The following is a 17,823-nucleotide window of genomic DNA, read 5'->3' as shown; positions in this document are numbered from 1 at the left end:
TTTAAATTTTTTTTTCTTTTTGGTTTTTTGAGACAGAGTTTCACTGTGTAGCTCTGGCTGTCCTAAAATGCCCTTTGTAGACCAGGCTGGCCTCAAACTCAGAGATCTGCCTGCCTCTGCCTCCTGAGTGCTGGGATTAAAGGTGTGTGCCACCACCACCTGGCTCGTACTTTATTTTTATTATTTTGTGTGCATGTGTTTGCGTGTACACATGTGGACATGTGCATGTGAGTACAGGTGCCTATGTAGGACAGAGATACTGGATCCCCTGGAGCTGGATTTCTAGGCAGTTTTGAGCTAGCCAACATGCGAAGCTTCTTGGGTCCTCTGAAAGAGCAGTTAGTTCTCTTATCTACTGAATTATCACTCCAGCCCCTGAATTCTTTTTTTTTTTTTTTTTTTTTTTGGTTTTTCGAGACAGGGTTTCTCCGTGTAGCTTTGCGCCTTTCCTGGAACTCACTTGGTAGCCCAGGCTGGCCTCGAACTCACAAAGATCCGCCTGCCTCTGCCTCCCGAGTGCTGGGATTAAAGGCGTGCGCCACCACCGCCCGGCCAGCCCCTGAATTCTTAAAGGCATTCAAATTGAATGTGTCAAGAAGTATAAACTATTTTCCTCCTGTGTCTCTCGTTCTGATGAGCTCAAACCATCAATCTCAGCCTTTTCCTGTCCCTTAGCCTGAATCCAGATAGTGGCTCTTTGATTCACTAACTCAGAGGTGTGCTCAGTGTCCATCTTGATATAGGTCATTTGGAGACTAACTGATTTAGTTGGTGGTCCTGCTCCCATCCAAGCCTCCCATCATACTGCTAGTTATCTTTTTAAAATGCAAATCTGTCTATGATATGATAAAATGTTATACTAGATCCTCCACACAGGGCTCTTTATGGCCAAAGAATCTTGACTCGGATTAGGCCATGAGCTATTTCTGCTGTTCTCAGCTGTTAGCTTTTGTCTCTTTTTCCTGCTAAAATTCTTGTTCCTCATCTAAGATTCATCTATACTTCCAGCCCCTCTAGGAATCCTTCCCCCCTCTTCCCAGGTAGAGTTGATCCTTCCCTTGTTGGGGCCATCCTGTGACACCCCCCAATCATTTTTTTCATGAGAGTCCAACCACAGATGCAGCATTTATTTGGGTATTTAATCCCCACCCACCAGGGACTCCCATTAGAGCAGGGGCTGATGCTTATTTAACCTTGAGTCTTAGGAGTCTAATCTGTGCCTGGCACTATCTGGCACCTATTGGTCACACTAAACTGAAGAGAGAGATGCTTTAGCTACCCAGATCCTGAAGCAGGAATCATATGTACCACAAGTCTACCCCTTGTCTTCATCTTGGGTGGGGACCTATGAACCAATAGGACATTTCACCTCTGTGTCCTTCTTGGTCTGTCTTCAGGGGTCATGTTAACTTGAGGCAGTCCAGGTAGCGGTGATGCAAAGGAGAGTGACAGACACCGTGCCTCACCTGATGGTGATGATCTGCCCGATGCTCAAGTCCAAGTCATTCAGCTGCGCAATAAACACGGCTGCCACAGCCTCGTAGAGTGCAGTGCCATCCATGTTGATGGTGGCACCGACCGGCAGCACGAATCTTGTGATCCTCTTGTCCACCTGGTTCTTTTCTTCTGCACAGCGGAACGTGACTGGTAGAGTTGCTGAACTGTGGGATCCAGGGGAAAGAATTTAGGTTTAAGAATGCCAGGCCTCAGTCTCCACCCCAAAAGAACCCCTGTCTTCCAAAAATTGAACAAAGGGCCCCATAACATGCTAGTAATGAAGAAAATAGTTGATTCTTATTTTATTTTTATGTGTATGGGTGTTTTGCCCAAATGCATGCCTGTGTGCCTGGTACACTCAGAGGCCAGAAGAAGTTGTTGGTTCTCAGACATTTGTGAGCCAGTATGTGGGTGTTGGGACCTGAACCTGGGTCCTCTCCAGCCCGTGTATGCTGGTACTTTTGGCCAGTCCAGGAATCAGAAGGCGCTGTGCCTACCACAGTTACAGCAGAATATTTTCTGGGTATCAGGCCACAGCAAGAGTATAGGAAGTATTCAAAAGGGTGGAGAAATACATTCAAGGAGATGGACAGAGAATATAGGCACCATCTCTCAAGGGTGTCTATCCAAACTCCTGAAGCTGGAGACATCTCCACCAAGTGACAAAAGCCGAAGAAGCATCATCTGGAGGCTCCTCCAAGACACTCTTCTAGTTACCTGGAAGATATCATGAGAGCCGTCAGGAGAGCCTGGGCCATGCCCAAGGCAAATCGGAAAGGATTCTTGCGCACAATGATGAAATAGATCAGCGGCAGTACTATGGTGGAGTGGATTGCAAGCCTGCAGAGGAGAGGGAGAAGGCCTTAACAGCACTTCCTCAGACCTGAGCCTGGTTTTCAACCAGCCTTTCCAATTATGACATCTTTAAGCTTTCGTAAAGACCCAATGAGATGGGGATGCTGACAGCGAAACCATGTCCCCATTCCACAGGTGGGGATGTCAAGGCTCAGTCAGCAAATGAGACACCTTGTCAAAGTTATCAGCAAATCATGTAGCTGAATAGATTTCCAAGCTCATTGAGGGTCACATCATCTCCATCTCTGTAATTGACATTCCTGCTCAGTGTGCGATGATGTTCCTCTCTGCCACCTTCTACAGAATTCTCTCTCTCTCATTATAGCTCTTATCACAGCCTCCCCCCCACCCCCATCCCATTCTGGACTAGGCTCGTGAATGGTGTCTACTATCGAAGACAGAAGTCAGAGTTTCAATAAGGAGAAACTTGTGCTTTAGGTCCGGCCCTCATTTCTTTATTATCCCTGTCCTCCCAGAGTGCCTCACGCTGGAATCTACAGGCTGCTCTACATGGGGTTGACTAAAGGAGACCCACCAGCAGATGGTGTGGACACGTAAGCACAAGCTGACAGTTCAGTTAGACAAGATTGAATAATAAGCAGTGATTACTACAAATAGGAAGCCTGAGGGTCTGAGGAGAGGGGCCTCCTAGTCCAGGGAATCATGAGATCTTAGCTATGACGTTAGGTTAGACAGAGCAAGAGACAAGCACTCAACAGAGCCCCATTATGAAATGGCTTATCATCCCAGACCTCAGCCGCACCACTGCCCACCCCATCCCTGGTATTGCCTGTCTCAGCAGCTCTAGCGCAGGGCTGGGAGAAGGTAGAAGCCCCGCCTCTCTGATCTCTGTGGTCTAGCAGTTCAACTCCGACCCCCACGCTGTAGGACCAGGCTGCTTCTGGACAGCTAGGAAGCTGTGTTTTTAGCACACCGGGTTAACAACTAACACTGTGTTGTGGGAACTCCTCAGTGTAGCCAGGTTCAGAGAGGGAAACCCATGGCTCAAGCTGGGTGTTTGGCCCAGTGGAAAACTAAATCAGTCATTTACTCATTCTCTTGCCCCACATTTCTCAGTATATAGGACCATTCTGTCCTTGGCCAGGTGTTTGGTGGCACCATTCATAACCTATGACATCTCTTCTGAAGGAGCCAACAGCTGGATTGTAAGAAATATGCAAGGGACTCAACCCTGTCGCCTTCCTGTTTGTTTTATGGATTCTGAAAGGTCTCAGACACTTACTAAATAGCCAGATGATCTCCCTGGCACCCTGACACCCTGGTGACACAAGACACAGCAGTAGCTACCAGCCCAGCAAGAACATCAGAACCAAAACCAGTCCTACATGCTTGAGATGGAATTTATTTAGGTCCTTCTTAATTTCTTTCAGCCTTGGGATATGGGGGAGGCATTCTTTCCTGCTTGATTAGTTTACATTCTGAAGGAAGAAGAGGACAGGCGATAGCCCCAAGAACCTACAAATGAGTTTTTCTCTTGTTTTAAACCCAACCAATAGAGGCAATGGCAAAGTCTGGTCCAAGCTGTTCTGCCAGGAGCTGGCAATTAGCCCAGCATGATCCACCTACAGCACAGCTGTTAAAGGGCAGCCTTGATACTCTCTTATCTCCAAACCCCATCTTTCCCTGCGCAGGGGAGAAAAGCCTCTTCTAACCAGCTACACCCTGGCCTTTCTGCAGGGGATTCGGTTTCTTCTCGAGTCCGACATACCCACTCAGGACCGTGGCCATGTAAAGGCCCAACTTGCGGAATATTTCCCAGTCTTCAACTTCTATGATCTTCCCAGCAATTAGGAACAAAATGCCAATGGGCATGTAACTAGAAAGCAAGCACAAGAAAGACACAATTCAGTCATCAGGGGCTTTCTCAGACAGGTTGCTGGGGAGGGAAGAAGCCAGTGTGGGCATGCTCAGTGTGCATGCTCACTCCACCAGGAGGACCACAGGCTATTATCAGGAAGCCAAGGGTTCAGCTTCAAGGCCGGTATGCCTCTAATGTTCTTAGGACCTGCACGCTCTCTTCATTCTACTCAACTCCAAATTAAGGGCAGCTGACAAGGATGTGCGCTACAGAAGCACACACACAGTGCACATATACCCTAGTGACCATCATAGCTGCTCATCTCCTATGAAACAAATCTCTCCAGCCATGATCATCTTGTTTCTCAGGTGTCATGGATAGAGGCAATGGTAGCAGCAGCGGTGTGACCCGATAGCTCCATTTGTGGACCTCCATTTAGCTATGTCTTACGCTGGGGAAGTATTTTACACACATCATTTCACTGGATGTTCTTCCCCTAGCCCTGGGGCAGGTTTTACTATCCTTTTCTTGCAGGTGATGAAGCTGCGGTTTTAGTGGGATTAAGTGACTTCCTTGGCTGTTACCACTGGATATTTTATTGTCAGTTCCTGCCATTTGGGTTATAAAATGTCGAGCCAATTCCACATGAACTAGGGGAGCGAGGGGCCTCCCAGGAAAGCTGAACTTTTGGGCATCTCAGAGGCAGGACAGACAGGAGGTGTCTCTGGATGCCAGGAGACAGTTTTCTCATTCAGATGTGGTTGTGCCCAGGCTAGAAAAGTTGTGATGTTTTGAATTTCATTTCTGCACTGGAGCCTAAAAGGAAAGCACCTTCTGTTCATATACCCCAGGAACTTTCTGACAGGAATGCTGGGTAGCTGCAGGTTGCTCTCTAGGCCTGAGGCAAGAGATAATGGCTGACAGACTTTCAGGACTAGACTAATTCTAGAGGAGGATGTGAAATTAGTTAATACTTCTGTGGTGATATATTGTGTACCAGCCACTAGATTAGATACAGAGGCCAGGCAGTGGTGGCACACACCTTTAATCCTATCACTTAGGAGACAGAGATCTGTCTGGATCTCTGTGAGTTCAAGGCCACACTGGGCTACATGAGATTGATCCAGTATAGGAGAGAAAAACAGAGCCAGGCAGTGGTGGCACACACCTTTAATCCTAGTACTGGGAAGCACACACGCCTTTAATCCCAGGAAGTGATGTCTGGGCAGAGAAAGGTATATAAGGCATGAGGAAGCAGGAACTAACTCTCTTTAGGCTAAGCATTTCGTAGAGATAAGAACTAGTGGTTGGCTGTTCTGCTTCTTTGATCTTTCAGCTTTTACCCTGATATCTGGCTCTGGGTTTTTTTATTGAAAGACGATCTTAGATTCAAACAACATAGTCCCATGTTGATTTTAAATATCTGCCTTCTCTAGGAAGGACCCACTGAGGAATGTAAGCCTCTTCTTTACAGTTCTGAGAAGGTGTTATCAGGGGAAGCAAAATGGCATTAATCAGCACTGCTCACCACATGATGATCTGAACGATTTTCATGGTTGCGTCACTCAACGCATTGAAGAAGTCCACCAGAATCTGTCCCTTTTCTCCCATCTTTCCAATGACAAGTCCGAAGACAAGGCAAAAGATGATCAAGCCCAGGACATTGATGCCATCCGAATACAGGCCCACGATTTTGTATTCCTTTGTCGTGTTCTGTGGATCAAAACCAAGAAAATACACTGAAGCATGATGGGAACCAGAGTGATCTGAGTCAGAGGTATAATGATAATGAGGAAAGCCTACCCATGAAATGCTCTGCCCCCTGCCACTGAAGTTTAAGGGCTTGTTTTCTTTTTAACAAGCCCATCTGTGAGCATGTCTTTTGAAAAATTCCAGTGCTGCAATGTTGTGATTTTTTATGAATTTTAGAATTGAAGCATTTTTCAGGGTTAACCACTAGCTACATTTGGAGAATTCTTTTTTTTTTTTTTTTTTTTTTTTTTTTTTTTTTTTTTTTTGGTTTTTCGAGACAGGGTTTCTCTGTGTAGCTTTGCGCCTTTTCCTGGAACTCACTTGGTAGCCCAGGCTGGCCTCGAACTCACAGAGATCCGCCTGGCTCTGCCTCCCGAGTGCTGGGATTAAAGGCGTGCGCCACCACCGCCCGGCGGAGAATTCTTTTTTAAAAGATAGAAATTAATAATGCACGAACTACAGAGTGTTTACCAGCATGAACATTGGGAGGACATTATACCATCTGTCCCTTCCTGATAATGAAGCCAAGGGACATTCATCACCTATCTTCAGTCTGATGTGACCAACAGGATTTCAAAGCTATGAAAACCAGCCCGATAGCTGATACTATGAATCATTTCTTCATTCTGAGCAAAAAATAGCACAAGATTTACTAAGAGATAACATAATCTGTGTGGGACAGACCGGATCTATAAAGAATTATCCTGATAAGCTCCTGGGGTACCAGTCATTTCTTATTTATGACAGAACAAATGTTTATGGTAGAATGTTCTAACTGCATAGGCTATGGCACAAGGTTTTAAAATGTAGCTGGAGAGACAATATGAACTGTGAGAAACATGAGCCAATACCAAGATGGTATTAGTATCTTAACTGCACAGCCACAGTATGAGTTACAAGTGTCACACAGAAACTAGGACATAAATGCTATCTGTGAGGTGAGGGAAAGCTAGGCGAGGGTCTTAGTTAGGGTTTCTGTTACTGTGAAGAGACACCATGACCATGGCAACTCTTATAAAGGAAAACATTTAGTTGAGGTGGGAGCTTATAGTTTCAGAGGTTTAGTCCATTATTATCATGGTAGGACATGGCAGTATGCAGGCAGACAAGGTGCTGGAACTGCAAGTCCTACATCTTGATTGGCAAACAACAGGAAGTGAACTGAGACACTGAGTATGGCTTGAGCATATGTGAGACTTCAAAGCCCGCCTCCACAGTGACACACTTCCTCTAACAAGGCCACACCCACTGAAACAAGACCACACCTCCTAATAGTACCACTCCCTTTGGGGGCCATTTTCTTTCAAACCACTGCAGTACTCAAAAGACAAAGAATGTTTAAGAAAGATGCACACCATAGGCAGAAGATGTGATGCACCAGGCCTCTGTAGCCTGTTTCAATGATTCCTCCTCATCCTTTATGGCCCCCAATGCTCCCAAAGCACCCTGGTTTCTCTGAAGATGACATTTGTCACTCCTTGTCTGAGGATGTGACAAGTCTGTCATATGTCACATGATATCTTATCTGTTCTTCCACTATCCTCTTAATGTGGAGCAGCAACTCCAATATGGAGGGTGCTCAGAACACTATTTGTGAAATCTGATCAATAGTTAGTAATAAGGAGCAAGTAAAGGGTGGATCTGAATAGAAGAGAGCCCCACCCCCACCCTGGGAGTCAATAAGAAACCTGGCTACAGAGGACCCATGGCCATAATTGGGAGAAATGGAGGCGTTTTGCAGTAGGAAGCCGGAAGCCAACAATGGCCTACTGAATTTAAATTATATTTTTTCACTTATTTGTTACGTGTGTGTGTGTGTGTGTGTGTGTGTGTGTGTGTGTGTGTTTATGCTATGCATGTGGGGATGCTCATGGAGGCCATAAGAAGGTACCAGATCCCCTGGAACTGGAGTACAGATAGTTGTGAGCTATCCAATGTGGGTGCTGGGAACTGAACTCAGGTCCTCTGGAAGAACAGCAAGTGCTTTTAACCACTGAGCCATATCTCCACGTCCCTACTTATTTATTTAGACAGGGACTCACTTGGTAGCCCAGGGTGGCTTCAAACTCATGACCTTGCCTTAACCTCTTGAGTGCTAGGATTACAAGCACGCACCATCATATCCAGCTTTAATTTAATCAGTAAGTTGACTGAATATTCTTCTTCCTAAATTTCCCTCCTCCTCTCACACTTCTCTCTCCCACTCTAAACACAGAATAAATATTTCCTCTGAGATCATTCAGAAGTCTACTGTGGGCCTAAAAACTACAAATCTGATTCTCTTGAAACCTCAATAGCTCTCACAGTCTATTGATTTTCTTGGTAACTTTATGGTCTACTCTTTTGACAAAATCTCTTCTGAATGGAGATGAGGCCACTGTGTTTCTTACTTGGCAAAACATACATGATTTTGTTATAGAAACATTGGTGGCACTTGATTCTGGAATGGTGCTGGATTCCATGAAGGAACCTGGCACACATGCCATGCGGTCCTTCTGAAGTCTCAGATGATCCGGATTCAGATGCACATACAGGCAGAGAGATTCAGGCAAGAAAGCAAGGGCCTGTATTCTGTGTTTATAGCCTTGCAAACCTAAAACAGTCCCCAAGGTACTCAACTGTATGGAGCGGCCGAGGTACAGTGACAAGGCTCACCATTCTCTCTCTATGAATAATGATGCTCCTTACTCCTGGTAGTCATGTTCTATAAAGTCCCCATGGGGAAATACACAGCCTTGTCAAATCATTTGTATCAAGCAATCAGTGCACGGCATTGTTTCATGTGCATTTCTATTTTAGAGACGATTTTCTATACGTTGATTCATTAACATGGGATTCACAGCTAACAGGACTATACTCACGTCTGAATGAAGCTTCTTTAACACATATATTTTCTCTGCAAAGTGTATCACTGTGTTCTTGTACTTAGAAACATTACAGAGCATTTTATTACTATGCTTCCATCCATTTTATATAGTAAAGTCAACAAATAGCCAATAAAGATATGAAAAATGTGTAATATCTTTCACCATCAGGGAAATACAAATTAAAAGGACACAGAGAGTCCATCCTACCCCAGTCATAATGACTGCTGGTAAGAAAACAAGTGCCAGTGAGCATGCAGGGGTGGAGCAGATATAATCTAGCAGCCCCACTCCTGGGCACACCCTCCAAGTCCCCGTGGCATAGAAATACCTGCACATGGATGCTCACTGCAGCACTAGCCACAACAGCAAAGACAGGGGAGAGGCGCTCACTGACAGATGAAGGGACGGAGGAAATGTGGTGCACAGACACAGTGGAGTTTCATTCATCCATAAAGATGAGGGAAATTGTGTCATTTGCAGGAAAAAGAAGTATACATGGAACAGAAACAAAATATGCCAGACTCAAAGATGAGGGGTATTATACCATTTGCAGGAAAAAGAATTATAGATGGAATGGAAACAAAATATGCCAGACTCAAATATTGCATGTTTTCCCTTACATATGGACTCTAGATTGAAAAGTCTATAGGGCTGGGACATAGCTTAGTGGTAGAGTCACACACACATACAAATATGTATACATATGAGAGTAGATGGGATTCTTAGGGAGGACAGAACAGAAAAGATTATGGGGGTGACTATAAACAAAGTGCACGAGAAATATGTAAGTACCCAAAATTACAGAGAGAGAGAGAGAGAGAGAGAGAGAGAGAGAGAGAGAGAGAGAGAGAGAGAGAGAGAGAGAGAGAGAGAGAATGCATTGGGGGAACTAGCTCAAGGGTAGAATGCTTCTCTGGCATGCAGGAGACCCAATGTTCAATTCCCAGTATCCCTTGCCACCCACACACATAAATAGTCAGGGGAAGAGATTCTCAATGAAATACAGGACAAAATAAAATAAAGAGACCACAAAAATCACCAAGAAAATGCACGAAAGGAAAACAGAAGTGGGATAAAACATATAACAACATGGATGCGTGTTTACTGAATGAAAACCAAAATGAATTAATATATTGTAGCCTCATTCAAGCTCAGTTTGGACTCAGGTACTGTGGGTGACTCAGTTTTGTGCCACTCTGGGGGAGGGGGATGACTGTGAAAGGTTTCTGGGCTGCAGACGAATTTGGAGAAGAGGTAAGTTCACAAACAAAGATTCTGTGAAAAATAAAACTGAACATCTTTCTCCCTCCTGCCACTCAAGACTGGCACATGCCTGCCAGGGAGGGGTGGGGTGGCAGATGGTACCTTAGACATGGTTGTCATGGCGGTGGTGACAGACACCTCTGTGGCATTCCCCCCAGGATCACTGACAGGCTTCACTTCTTCACGCTTGGTTTTGTACTGCACATTGGAGAAAAACAATTGCACCAAAAGTAAGAAGTGTTTTTTTTTTTTTTTTTTTTTTTTTTTTTTAGCATCCAGTTGGGGCTACACCACAGGGATGTTATTTTGGCCAAGTAACTGTCGTTTAAGGGTTCTACTGATGGGGCTTCTGTTGCCTCTAGCTTTTGATGATCCTTCCCAGGAGGCACTGGGACTAACACTGGGATCTAAAAATCCAAACCCCCAGTCTCCCACAACTGCCATTCAGTTCTCTCTAAAATGTTCTCTCCCTTTCACGACAGGGGAAAATGAATGGAGACATAATGCAAACAGAAGCAGGGTTTATCCGGAGGTACTTTCACAGACAGGGAGATTCCTGTCAACCATTTCTGTTTTTTTAAACTCATCATTTTTAATCTGGAAAAATAACCTTAGCAATTTGATAAAAATAGTCACGATGACTAATAAGTTCCGAGAAAGGTGTAACTGAGTGGCTGTGTCCAAATCAACAGTTCCTCCAGGGCTTCGCGGTGAGTGAGATTTCTGTTGAATTTCTCCCATCAGCCAGCCCTGTTTGGTCCCGTGAGGCTTCAATCATGGTGGCTTGAGAAAAAGCTACTTTATTATGATGCTAGAAAGAAACGTCCCCCATGCAGAATCTCTGCCAACTTGCAGCTCTACAAACGACCACTGTAACTGAGCTGCAAAGGCACCCCTTAAATAGAGGTAGTTCTGTTCCTGGTGGGGGCTACGGGGTAGCAACGCAATTGCCATTTCTGTTGGTCTATATAGAGGTCTCTGTCCATGTAATTTATGTAAATGAATACAGCAGTTTGCGATCTACTCAGCTGTCTTAAGGAGCCCAGATAAACAGAAAAGGGGTTTTTAGTGGCTCAAAGACAATGGTAAACATTCATTAGGAAAAAAAAAAAATCTAAAACACCCATGGCTTTGCTGAGGAGCTCCAGTAATGGACACCTAATGTGAAGGAAAAGCCCCAGGTTCTGGGTGGGCTGGTCAACACGGTGTGAGTTGGACACAGATGGTCACCATGAAAGGGATGGGAAGGAAGAGATGGACAGCTCTTCTGTCCACGGCATTGCATCTGCAGGAAGTCCAAGTTCTTTACAAATAGAACATGGCTCTCCAAAATACAAATAAATAAAATAGAGCATGTTGGCAGACTCTTGCTTTTCTCTATGTGAAGAGAAGATCATGCCTGAGAAGAGAACTCTGTCAATAATGGTATGCATTTCATGACAGCCTTCACAGGGATACTTTTTGCTGTCAAGTTTTGATGGGGTCATTTCATTTCTTGTGTCGTTGGGGAAAATGAAGTCTCAGTGGGTTGTGGAATCACAGGGGCAACTCAAGAGCAAAGCCACTGATGTTACCTGCTGAAAACAGGCTTGGACCAGGTTCTCCGGGAACATGTTCCTGTTGGCAACACAGAAAGAATGATTATATCAGGAAACAGATGGTTTTGGTTGTTAAACTATAGATCAATACAATTGGGGGTAGCATAGGATAGATTCTCCAGTTTCTCTTCTAGCTTCTGCTCTGCATAGTATCCCTTGAGGAGTCCCCCTAGTCAACTTCCACTTAACAGATTCCTTAAGTGACACCCATGCTGTTCTTGGGGAAATGCTGCACAGGCAGATGGATACAGAGTTGAGACAGTTTGATTTTCTGTATCTTTCCATTTTTAGAACAGTCTGTCATATTTGTTCTGGAGTACTTAATGCCAGTTGCAAATTCTGTCATAATCACCAAATTAAATATGTGAACTAATAAAATATGGGTGTGAAGAAAACTGTATGGACCCTATAATTAGCTAAGTTACATGCCTTGGAGACTCAAGAAACCCGAGTGACTGTATTTTCTGCAGATAAGTTAGGTATGGTAGGACAGTTGAAATATAAAGAGAAAACTAAAGATTTAAGTACTTGGCTTTCTTGGCAATTTCTCATGATTCAGTTGCTCCATTCTATGGAAATGGAACCTAGTGATTCTAACTATGCATTTATAAGTCAGCAAATTCAGCAGAAATTGAATGAAATTACAGTGTACGGTCACAAGTAGAGATAATCTTAGTCCCCAAACTGCTCAATATGTACATATCCTATAACTTTTTTTTTAACATTTGTTCTGCTTAAATTGATACTTTCAATTTGTTAATTTGCTCGTGGCACTGACCACTTTAGAAAAGAGGGTTTCTCTATATAATAAAAACATGAAATTTTCCAAGTAACCCCCAGAACTGGCCATCTACTTCTTCTGCCCAGCATCTTTACGTAACAAGGGTATTTCCTGCATTTCGGTCCCTGCTAAATCCTCAGACAGGGTCCTGTTCTATCCATGGCTTTCTGAATCTAGCTTGGCAAGTAGAAATGACTGGCAATATAATTTGTAGGATTTATGGCAAATGAAGATGCATATTAATTTAAAAATTATTTAAAATGTTAAGATGTTGGACTGGGGGGGGGATGGTTCAGTGAGTAAAGTACTTGCTCCATGAGCATAGGATCTGAGTTCAAATCCCCAGAACTCATGCAAAGCTGGGCACCTTAGTACATATCGATAATCTCAGTGCTTATATGGTAAAAATGGAGGCAGATACAGGAGAACCTCCAGAAGCTCAAGGGCCAGCTGTCCTAGCACATACAGCACAAAAGCCAACAAAAAGACCCTCACTCAAATAAGGCAGAAGGAGAGGGTCAATTACTGAAGTTGTCCTCTGACCCCCACGTATGTGCACCATACATACATTCACTTAACACACACCTACAAATGCTAAGACATGGGAGCATTACATCACTCATGCGGCCTTGTGCGACTACACGGACAACCCATCCAGGAAATCACCCACCATCAAGGCTCACCTGATCAGGTCCAACATGGCATCCACTGTGCTCACTTCAGGGGTTTTGCCTGTCCTGTTGATTTCACTCACTTTCTGAGTGACACCAGGTTTGATGCTCACGACCAGCACAATACCTGTGGCCAAAGACAGTATTCACAGAGAATTAAAACCTTCCAGGGCATCCTGGGGTGTTAGAGAACCAGTTGACAAGGTGGCCAAGGCAATACTGTGACATGAGGGGCTGCAAGTTCCCTATAAAATGCTAAACCTTAGTTACTACCTTACCCTGCCCCCCACTGAAGTGAACAAATGCATGAACAAAGAAGTCTTCTTGCTTTTCTTTTTAAAGAGTGAGTGACTTCCTAGAAATGCTTCTGGCCACACTAGGTCCAGTTCTTTGAATTCAGTCAGCCACAGAACTATCTGAAGTAAAGGCACTTCATTTGTTTGATGCTTTTCTGTTTTCTACTTGCAGATACACGGCAACCTTTCCGGAACTGTCTTCTACCGCTCCAGATCAATGATCTGGCTTAAGATTATAATAACTCTTGGCCCCTCGTCTTTCTCCCCAGTGATACTGACAGAGCACAGAAATGTCACTTTCTCTCTGTTTCTTATCAGAGACTTTGATACCCAGTACTACGGTCAAAATTCTGTCCTTACAGCATTTTTTTTCACATTAAAGGTATTATACAGACTCAAAGACAGCAAAAGTCTAAGAAAATCTGACAATATTGCTTTCTGGCTAAAAAAAATGTGCATTTTAAGAAGCCCTATTACTTTTTGAACACAAAGTTACAAATACATAGAGGAGGAAGTTAGAAAGAAGTGTCACCGAGGATCACAGCAATGATGGTGGTGCAGAAATAATACACCACAGCTCGCAGACCGATCTTTCCAGATACATTGGAATCCAGTGCAGCGACACCTGGAGGGAGAGGGGAGAAAGGTCAAGTCACGCTAAGGTCAAAAGGCAGATTTCCAGCACAAGGGACTCTAATAAAGAGCTGTGAGGCGCGTCTCACACAATTGATAAGATGTAGCAAACACTTTAAAACTGCAAATTCAGAGTTCAGAAGTGGAAGGCCAGTGGGGCACAAACTCCCTACACAGCTCATTTCCATGGCCATGGCCTCTGGGTTTCTTGGCGTTGGTCATAAAATAGAAAGAGTCCCCCTTCTGCAAGTGATGTATGGATGCTGTCAAGATTTGTACATAATATCACTCAATAGCAGAGACAAACTTCCTTTGAAATTCAGTACTGAGGAACCATTTATCTTGAACCAAGTTAATTGTCTTATTGTGCAGTGACACTCAGGCAGATCACAGTTGTGTTCATCTCTGTCTTTTCTATCAGGAGACTCAGGTTATATGAAGATAACATCTGCCTATAATTATTAAGGTAATAGCTACTGACCACTCCTGTCCACAAACATACTTTATCTCACCAACTGTAGTTAACATTCTACCAAATTTTCTTCTCAAAGTTTTGTAAACATAGATAATTTTATAGTTAACATAAAAGTATTAGTCTTCACTGTCACAAACTTACCCTAAAGATAATTTAAATTGGTATATAATTGTCTGACATGTACCGGGTGGTGGTGGCATATGTCTTTGATCCCAACACTCAGGAGGCAGAGGCAAGCAGATCTCTGTGAGATCGAGGCCAGCCTGGTCTACAGAATGAGTTCCAGGACAGGCTCCAAAGCTACACAGGAAAACCCTGTCTCAAAAAACCAAACCAACCAACCAACAAACAGAAATTGCCTGACATGTGGCTGGACTATAATGTGCTTTTTGGTCCCTTGCTGTTGAATCTTTAGATTGTCTCTGAACCTAAGTGTAGGTGGAAGTTTCTCTCCTCGCCTGTTCCCAAATACCCAGCAGCCACTTGGATTGACTTGGAGGCTGAATATTATTTATAAATGCTTGGCTGATAGTTCAGGCTTATTACTAACTAGCTCTTACACTTAAATTAACCCATAATTCTTATCTATGTTTAGCCATGTAGCTTGATACTTTTTCTCAGAGCAGCATTCTCATGTTGCTTCCTCTCATCTAGCTGGTGACTCCTGACTCCATCCTTCCTCTCCCCAGAATTCTTCTAGTCTGATTGCCCCACCTATAATTCATGCCTGGCTATTGGCCAATCAGCGTTCTACTAAACAAATTTGAGTGACAAATTTTTACAGCATACAAGAGTATTATCCCACAGCATTCCCCCCTTTTTGTCTAGTTAAAAAGGAAGGTTTTAACTCTAAGATAGTAAAACAAAAACAGTTATTAAGTAAGAATTATAGTAACAATATCCAATCATTTGCATTTGACAAAATTAGAGAAAATATTTATCTATCTTATCTTGGTGAGTATAAGTTTTATATCTAATTTACTTTCTATTATAACTAAGGAACACTATAACTATTAGTTTTCGACTCCATCAAAGACCCTAGAAGGGTGAAATGTTACCTAATGACAGGGACATCAGGCTGCCTGGACAGTCGCCAAAGTTCCTCTGCAACATTGGTGCATTCATCTTCAGCCTACAGGCCTAGCATATCTGACAGACTTATCTGTGAAGCAGGATTTTTGAAGGATTGCCCCACTCTATCTTGGAAAAGTTCTGTAGTCACTTTCTTTTGTGTCCTGCTTGTCCAACTTGTATAGCATACTGTCAAATTGTACAGCAGTTGAGGCAAGGGCACTTTCTTTGCCCACATGGCTAGCTTTTGCCATAAAGAAAACAAACCCCATATGGAGTTTCTTTGATGCCCATCATCCTCTTTAAAATAATTGGTGCTGCAAGAGCAGACATGTCTCACTGTTGAGAAAAGTCTAAGTTCTTAAAACATTTTAAATGCCATATTCTGTAGGTCTGTGAAGTGTTTGAAGATTGCCTATCTATCTGAAATATATCCCTGTATGACCTTGAAAACATACCTTACACAACTATAAGTTTGCTGTTATAGATGACTATTAATCTGTATTTTTTAATTATATATTACATTTTTATTATTTATTTATTTTGTTTTTTCAAGACAGGGTTTCTCTGTGTAGTTTTGGTGCCTGTCCTGAATCTCACTCTGTAGACCAGGCTGGCCTTGAACTCACAGAGATCTGCCTCCCTCTGCTTCCTGAGTGCTGGGATCAAAGGTGTGTGCCACCACCACCCGGCTATATTACATTTTTAAATGAGCTGCATGAACATGATACCCTAAACAAGAGTAGAAATATACATACAGTATAACAAAATTAACTTTAAATTTGTATCAATAAACCAAAATCCATACTAATGTAAAATATGCAAGATTAATAGTTGTTTTGTTTTTTTTTTTGGATTAGAGTCAATAATCTACCCTTTTTTCCCTGTCATTTCTATATCCTCCCCTTTTATTTTCAGAACAAGTTCCCTAATCTAATCCCTTTGTTTAGCTTTTTTCCTGACCATTATCCATAATAACTTGTAACCAACCCCCCAAATGATGACAACATTCATAATTTAATTTTGGGAATGTGGGCATAGTTCTCTAGGCTACTTCCTGCTGATTGGGGGTGCTGTTAATCTTATGGGGACCCTCTCAGGGATTAGGATTATGGTCAAGTCCTGACTGGAGTAGTCTGTGAGGCTGGATCATCTCAGCCAGCAGCCTTGAAGCCTTTCTGGATGCAAAACTCAGAGGAAACTGCAACAGAGGCGCTCTGAAATATTTAATCATCTGGGTCATCTGTTCCCATTGGAGATTTTTCAGGGGGTCTTCCTTAATCAAACCTGATTTTTCTTAACACAGAATGAATCCACAGCCTCTTACTTCCTGTGGAAATAAAAGCATAACCTCTTCTCCAAAGTAACATATCTTTTGACTTAAATTTTGAAGTTATTTTCAAAATATATTGGTTGAATTAATCCAGCAACGTTTATAATCAATTGTCTCTTAGCAGCTGTTGCTCCTTCCTTAGCAATCAAACAACTCAAAGACAACACAATAACATACAGTGTCCAGACTCTGTGTATTTTCCATCTTTACATGGCTTATTATATTTTTTATTACTCTATTTCTTTTCTAAGGACTTTCTCTATCCTTTTATTTTTCTCTCTCAAGCCTATGTATATTTTTAAACACATTGTAACCTGTTTAGAAGTTTTTTTTTCCATCTGAATCTATTTTATTGTGTCTCTGTAATCATTTTCTGACCATTGCTTCAAACTGCCGAGGGGCTAGGACCAAAGCAGCCACCCTGGCTGCTGGCTCTCAGTCCTGCAGGCAGAGGCTGGGAGAAGCCTCTTGGTTCTGCCCCCTGTGGGAGGGGCTTCAGAAATCTGCCACACCGCTCAGCTCATGGCAGCTGGTGGCCAGCTCCATCTCTCAGGCAGCTGTCTGGAGATGCATCTCTGTGCTGCTGATGGTATGAGACTGTGAGACTAGGAAGCCCAGTGGGGCTCTGTTTCTGTGCATTCACAATCTTTTTTAAGCTTTTTCGGGTCTATGTGGATCAATGCCCAATGGTGGGCACCAATTGTAGCTGGAAGTTTTCCTGTGTCCTGTCTGACCCACAGCAGCTTATAAAATAATCACTCAGAAGCTTAATGTTAATTGCAAACTGTTTGGTCTATGGCTCAGGCTTCTTGCTAGCAAACTCTTTCATCTTAAATTGACCCATTTCTATTAATCTATGTTTTGCCACGTGGCTTCGTGGTGTGACCTGTGTTCCATCACATCTTGCTCCCC

The 17,823-nt window shown here is 43.2% G+C and overlaps 1 protein-coding gene across 1 annotated transcript in view; it reads right to left on the bottom strand.

The window, feature by feature from the left end:
• The window catches only part of Slc1a1 (solute carrier family 1 member 1), a 76,899-nt gene that overhangs the window by 8,061 nt on the left and 51,015 nt on the right, over positions 1 to 17,823 (bottom strand). The window contains exons 3-10 of the mRNA XM_006991083.4: positions 13,932 to 14,024; positions 13,116 to 13,230; positions 11,628 to 11,670; positions 10,156 to 10,251; positions 5,700 to 5,884; positions 4,082 to 4,189; positions 2,215 to 2,337; positions 1,467 to 1,661 (exon numbers count right to left, since the gene is read on the bottom strand). Of these exons, the coding sequence (XP_006991145.2) occupies positions 1,467 to 1,661; positions 2,215 to 2,337; positions 4,082 to 4,189; positions 5,700 to 5,884; positions 10,156 to 10,251; positions 11,628 to 11,670; positions 13,116 to 13,230; positions 13,932 to 14,024 (958 nt within the window). The remainder of the gene's footprint in view (positions 1 to 1,466; positions 1,662 to 2,214; positions 2,338 to 4,081; positions 4,190 to 5,699; positions 5,885 to 10,155; positions 10,252 to 11,627; positions 11,671 to 13,115; positions 13,231 to 13,931; positions 14,025 to 17,823) is intronic.

This window comes from Peromyscus maniculatus, chromosome 1 (genome assembly GCF_049852395.1).
Source record: "Peromyscus maniculatus bairdii isolate BWxNUB_F1_BW_parent chromosome 1, HU_Pman_BW_mat_3.1, whole genome shotgun sequence".
NCBI classification, from domain to species: Eukaryota; Metazoa; Chordata; class Mammalia; order Rodentia; family Cricetidae; genus Peromyscus; species Peromyscus maniculatus.
Note: the sequence above shows the minus strand (reverse complement) of the source record. Positions and strands in the feature narration are given on the sequence as shown.